The sequence below is a fragment of the Quercus suber genome, unplaced genomic scaffold, assembly GCF_002906115.3.
Source record: "Quercus suber isolate HL8 unplaced genomic scaffold, Cork oak 2.0 scaffold_23, whole genome shotgun sequence".
In the NCBI taxonomy this organism is placed as follows: domain Eukaryota; kingdom Viridiplantae; phylum Streptophyta; class Magnoliopsida; order Fagales; family Fagaceae; genus Quercus; species Quercus suber.
Genome location: NW_027069488.1, coordinates 287723 through 294856, shown reverse-complemented (window position 1 = coordinate 294856; position 7134 = coordinate 287723). Strand labels below are relative to the sequence as shown.

The window sequence follows — 7134 nt, the reverse complement described above, 5'->3', positions numbered from 1 at the left end:
AGGAAGAATATTTCAGGTAATCAATTCATAAAACATTGATAATTTAAGTGCAAATTCGTAAAAATAGTAAAACAGAATCCATTATAACATCAAGGTAGCAATAGCCAATAGCATCATTGTCATAATAATATGTTAAATAAGAATACGTTATAGTCAATGTGTAGTACATCCCTTAGCGCTGTACATGGAGTTTGATCGTCAAAAAAGATTTAGCTTAAGGTTTTTGGCTCTAAAACAACACAACCAACAGTTTAATTCAATGACTATTAGAATCTAAATATAAGTATTGTAAAATTAAAAATGTAAGAGGAAGCACGTAAACAAAAACCAATTAAGCAAACAACAAATCGGTAGTCAAAATTATGAAAAGAACAAAATAATCAAAATTATTCTTAACCAAATTTTGGGATGTATATATAAATAAACAATGAAGATTAAACTGTCTTTGGAAAATAATAGAAATTTTAATTATATGCGTACCTTCTGATTCTCTTGGTTTCGCTTGATACAGCTCTTGTAAGTTTTTCTTTTAATTTTTTCGTGAGCTCTTGTTAGCTAGGTTGGGTCTATATATAAACGATTTTTTTGGAGGCTCACCATCACTTGGAGTCTGGGAATTCCTAATCCTAGATTAATTGGGATTGAAAATTCCTAATCCTAGGTTAAATGGGATTGGAATTTTCTAATCCCAGATTAATTAGGATTGGGATTTCCTAATCCTAACATAATTGAACTGGGATTAGGGTTTCCTATTACTAATTGAAGTCGTATTGGAATTGTACCTAACCGACTCAAGGTTGTATTATAAAAAAAACCCAACCCCAAACAAAAGTACTCCTCCCTCCAAAACTAAGCTGATTCCATCGTTTATATATAGAGGCCCTTCTCCTCTTTTTTTATTTTTTTATTTTTCTCAACTAATAAGGTTCTCTCACACATAGCTCCATCATGCCCTTCAACCCTTTGTGTCCTTCGCAGTTGCACGAGCACGACCCTCAACCGAAGATGGTACGTTTTCTTTTCTTATATATTTTGTTGTTGATTTATAGTCTTAGACATTAATTTTTCAAAGAAATCAGAAACCATAGTTGTTTATACTTTTGGGTGGTATTTACTATTGTTTATTTTTTTTATATCGATAATTATTCCGCCATGCGGTACTAGTTAAAACTCTTTTTTGTAATGTATTTCTAATAATATCATCAGTTTTAAGGAGAGGGAGTAGGATTATTGTTTTCATTGTGACATACTGCTAAACTGATCTCTGAACTCTTTTAGAGTAAATATATATTCTTTTGTTGTTCAATAACCTTCACGTCGTCTATTCATATTTCGGAGTTCTAAAGAATTTACTTTATTTCATTGTTTGGCATTTTGAGTTTGAGTAATTTTTCTTATTGTTTTCTCTCTAAAATATTCAATACAGTACCTCGTCAACGTCCTCAACAGAAGTATTAAAGGAGTTGACAACGATATATCTTCCAAATATATGATTGAAAATGTTGTTCAATCTTTCAAGCAAGAGGAAGAGAAAGAGAAGGAAAAAGAGCCAGATAAATCATGGTCTGAGCTTCCACTTCATCTTCTTTGTCAATTTTCAGCGCACCTCATTCTCAAAGACTTGAATACTTTTCGTGCCATTTGCAAATCATGGCGATTAAGTAGTCCTATGAGTCCACTTCGACCATTATTGGAACCCCCATATTCTCATTCTCCATGTTTGATGTACTTGGCTAAACACAAATGCACATTCTTTCATCCAATGCATGATAATGACAGTTATCAAATGGATATTCCAGAGTTGCAGGATGCATTTATTCGTTATTCAAAGTATGGTTGGCTTCTCTTGTCTAAAATGGATGGAAGTGTCTTTTTCTTTCATCCCTTTGATAAAATTAAAATAGAACTTCCAAGTTATCCTTGCAAGGAAATATTTGAATCAATGAGTTTTTCGTCTCCCCCAACTTCTACTGACTGTTTTGTTATTGGAATCATATATTATGGATCCAAATTCAGCATCATTAGGCGTGGTGAAGTAGCTTGGACTTTGTGCAAATTTACAGATTGTTTTCAACCTCTAGGTCATTTCATCAATAACAATCCCCTACTATACAAAGGTCGTTGCTACCGGTTGGGTCTACAAGAGGATGGCCTCCTAGTTAAAGTGGGAGTATTTGATCCACATGAATACTTGAGTCATCCTAATCAATACAAATGTCGATGGAAGTATCTTTCCTATATTCCTCTTCCGGAAGATTTCTATTACTCACTCCGAAGTAGTTATTTGTTGGAAAGTGATGGAAAGCTTTTTGTAGTGTTTGAGCTCCTTGAAAGTGAGCCAAGTATTCATATTTACTCATTGAATCTCTCCTCAATTGGACCAAGGATGAAATGGAAAAAAGTGACAAATATTGGAAATAAAATGTTATGTGTTAGTTCCGGTGGTTCTTTCTTTGAATTGAGTGTGGCAAAAGGAATGAGTAATAAGATTTACGTGCCAAGTGTTCAAGACAACAATAACATATTCTACTCTCTCGAAACTAAGAAGTACCACTCTTGTTTTACTGATTATTCGAGTAGAAATAAATCTCACGGAAGAGAACTACCCAACTGCACTTGGATTAAACCCAGTTGCATAGATTTGGATGAAGGATTTAAATGGTGAGAAGTGGAATTATAGAGGTTGACGACCTTCCAAGAAGCTTATGCTAGATGGGAAGTACTTCACAAGTTTAAAGTTTAGTTTTTGTAGGCATTGGTTATATCTTCTCTTTTATTTTATTGATTGATTGTACTGTAAAAATTTTGAGTTCATAAGTGGAACTTTGTAATAAAAATCCATAATGAATTGTTTAATTCAACTGGACGTAAGAAGAATCGCATGGTCACTTATTGGTCGAAATCCAAAACATTTCTTGTTCATTGTCCTAAATTGCCTTTTCTTAAAAGCACACCTTGATTCTCCAGCTTCATGTATACCTACCATGAATTCCCTACTGTTAGAAATTTAGACCCCTTAACACACAACCAGATTGAGTAGCCTAGTTAATTAGCCAAGTTATTACTTAGTCAAATTAAGCAATTCTAGGTTAAAATAATCAAACAATCATATCAAGAATATAAAGCAGCGGAATAATAAATAACACAAGATATGATCACCCAAGAAAACCAAACTGGTAAAAAACCTGGGGAGGATTTTACCCACCGATCCTCAGGGCAAAACTGAATTCACTATGAAAGAATCGAAATTCATACAACAGGACTTACAAGCTCCCCGCTCGACTTCCTAATGCTACCTACCAGTAGAACTTACTGACACGACCCTGTGCAAGCTCTGAATCCACGGACTCCTTCTTTCTTGAATTCTTCAATCAGTTACAAGCACCCACGCTTGATATTCTTCTTGCAGCTTGTATGTTTTTGAATCTTGACTTGAATCACGTTGAGTATTGTCTAATAAAACCTATAGACTCTAAGATCTATATCTAGACAAGTTTGTGTTCACGATTTGCCAATTGTTTTAAACATTTAGAACCTAACACCTACTCCAAATTTTAACCTAGGATCCCATCCCCCCTCTCAAGTATTTACTAAGAAATTTGAGTTGGGTTTTTCATATGCATAGCATCACAAGTTCCCAACAACTTGGCCATGTCGTTGGATGGTCAAGGTTAGTATCGATTAATGATATTTGTTAAAATATATGTGATTCACTTATTAGGAACATATGTTACCTTTTTATGTAATTAGCTAATCTTTTGACAAAACGCATTTTACTTGTATTTTGATAGATCTATGATGTATTTAATACTTCAAGAAATTTTGTTTCAAGATCAAATGTTGAAACCATGCAAGTCTGTCCAAGATTCAAGTCTGAAAAATGTTTGTCATTAAAGCTCGACAACTAGCCATCTATCGAGGTTTATAAAAAATAGAATTTCAGTTCTGTTTTGACTCCAATCCTGATTATATATTTGAGCTTTCTTTTCTCACAACCCTAGACATATAAAAGGATTATTTTAAGGGCTGTCAAAGTGGACACAATTTGCACAAGTGTTGAGCAAAGTTTGTTCAAGCAAATTGTGATTGGAGACAGAATTTGCCCTAGTTCATTTTTCTTGTGAAGAAGTTGCTGTGTTTGTGCACCGTAGGATTTTATAACCAAGCATCTTCTCGATCTTCATCGTGTGATGAACTGAAGAACTTTGCAGCCAATAACCTTCACTAGTTGGTAATTGAAATCGCGTACTGGGATCCGCACAATTGGTTAGTCACGTATTGAGAGTCACGCATTACAATGAGAGATTGTTACTACAGAATAAGTCCAATTAGGTATTGGGGTAAGGATTCAATTGTAGATTAGTATAAGGTATTGAGATTCTTTTACTTGTAACCGCTTGTTTTGGCAATAGTAAATTCTCAGGAGTGATGACCTTAAAATCACCCAGTGGAGTTTTGCTATCACGCGTTTGCATGTTAATTTGATTAATTAATAAACTTGATTAATTAATTAATTAATTCATCACAAGGGGTCAATACGTTTTTGACCTATCAATATTTATGGACAACATAATGTATACTACTGTATAGCGCATACAACTAGCTAGCGACCTATTCAAATTCAACCAAGGAACAAGAAAAATAAATATTAATACTCCATTATTTTAATATGATATATTTTGAAATAAAGAATAGAATGTAGGATGGATTGTAAACGTGCTTATGTAAAATAAAATATATAAAGGATTTTTTTTTTTTTTTTGGGTATACAAATGGGAATGCTTTATTGCTCTAACAATAAAAGTAAATTATAATTGTATGAAATTCAAAGGTTTTTCTTGATTGAAATGACATTTATAATTTTTTTTTTTTTGGTTGGAATCAAATTTACTAATTACCATCATACTATCTTAATACATTCACACCAATTCGTATAAAAATTCATGTTTATTCTAATATCAAAATAAATTGTCGCTGTTTTTTTTTTTTTTTTTTTGAATATGCAAAATTTGTTTACTCTTCCTTAATACTCAGTTATTTTAATATGATATTTATGAAATATATAATAGAGCATAGGATGGATTGTGAAAGTGGTTACATAAAATATATATATATATATAGTGAATTTTTTTATAAGATAAAATGTAAATTTTTTTTTGGCATAAACAAATGGGAATGCTTTATGGCTTTAACAATAACAATAAAGTAAATTAAAATTGTATGAAATTCAAAAGGTTTTTCTTGGTTGAAATGACGGTTATACTATTTTTTTTTAATTGAAATGACATTTATTAATCACCATCTTATTAGCTTAATTAGTGTGTTCGTACCCATTCATGTTGAAATTCATGTCTATTTTAATATTAAAATTTAATTTTTCTATTTTATAGAATAGTTATTGTGGGGCCTGAGAACTTAGTAGCATCGGCCCATTTTACATCCAGCCCAAGGCCCATATCGAGGATGAAGAATCGTTCGAGGACGTCGTATGAGGCCTAAGCTGTAAGGACCCCAGCCGAGGATGGCCCTGTCCCCGGTGGGCTGAGACCAACACCAAGTGGGGGAAAAAGCCTAGTACAGATTGTCACCTCCACACTAAATGCGCTCACCTAATCCTCTGTGAGAGACCGCGCCCCCGGCCCCCGTTTTTATGAATGTTGGGCCAAACCCACGTGAATTGGTGGAGTCGTGTTATTGCCTCTCAAAATGGAGATTCGACTAGTTATATTTTTCCCTTTAGATAAGAGTTTTACAATGAAGTCGTCACTTATTTAATTGTTGGAATAAATAAGAAAACCATAATTGAAAAATTCATCATTTTATTAATTTGAAATTGAATTTACATTGAACATAGAAAATTATATGGCTTTGGCCCTAGATAAAATCTAAGATAAAGTACATGGCTTTATTTCCTAGTTACAATCTAGAAATTGAAAATTACAAAGATAAGCATTTGATCTACTAACCCTTGATCTAAGTTCGGAGGCTATGTTATAAGGTGGGAAGGTGTTAGGCACCCACCTTACCCGGTGAAACCGGTTTTCTAGACTATGGTGGCCAACATTCATATCACATCATCCAATATGTCAATCAATTTGCATGTTGAATTTGATGTGTGTATGCATGTGATAAACCCAAATTCAATTTATTAAGCATTACATTTAGATTGAAAAATAAATTCTAGTGAATGTATGTGGATGGTAATAACCTAGATTCAAGGATTTGAAAGAATTATTAAACAAACATGTTTTTCATATTTTTTATATGGATTTAAGATTAAAACTAGTGATATGCATGAACATATGATGAACAACCAAGAACATATGAAGAACATATAAGAACAACTAAGAACATTCAAACATATTCAAGGAAATTTAAATAATTACTATCATGCTTTAATCTTAAACTCTCATCACAGCAACACAAAAAACAAGTTTGGAAATGGATTATACCTTCATGCAAAATCCATATGGTGGAGGAGACTCTTAATGGAGGTCCTAAGGGTGGAGGAAAGAAGAAGAACTAGGAGAGGGAGAGTGAGTCTCACTCAATACCTTGAGTCTCAAGAAGACCAAAATATGATAGGATTACTCTACTTCACTAGAACTCAAGAGAGGGGAAGAGAGTGGGTTTTGGTCTTGGAATGAAGGAGGGGGAGGGTTTATATAGTAGTGGTGGAGGGAATATAAATGGAATGCTATTTAATGAGGGTTGACAAGGATCATGAACCTAGAGTTCATTTTGGCCTTGGGGAAAATCTGGTGCATTAAATGGAGAGATTGGTAGGAGTGGGGAGCAAGCCAAAATTCGGTTTTCCCGTAGCTGCTGTAACAGCCTGTAGAGCCATCTTTGAAAAATCATATCTGACTCAATTCTGATCGGAATTGTCTTGTTCTTATACTCAAATTGAAGCCCCGGATGTCTAGTTTATGGAAAAATTAACCTCATTCACAGATTCAAAATATTCTGAGAGATATTGATGAAATGGTGAGCAAAGGTCATTTGTTAGAAAATGATTTCAGCACAATTAACATTAATAGGTTCCAAATTAGCTCCCAATTAACATTAAATGGCTCCAATCACTCCAATTTCAGACTTAATTAGTTTCAATTTATTCTAATTAAAAGATAATTG

General features: G+C 33.3%; 1 protein-coding gene across 1 annotated transcript; it reads left to right on the top strand.

The window, feature by feature from the left end:
* The first annotated feature begins 1489 nt into the window (after positions 1–1489).
* LOC112015492 (F-box/kelch-repeat protein At1g57790-like) lies at positions 1490–2665 on the top strand. The gene has a single exon (XM_024047892.1). The coding sequence runs from the start codon at positions 1490–1492 to the stop codon at positions 2663–2665; it is 1176 nt and encodes a 391-aa protein (XP_023903660.1).
* Positions 2666–7134: the final 4469 nt, after the last annotated feature.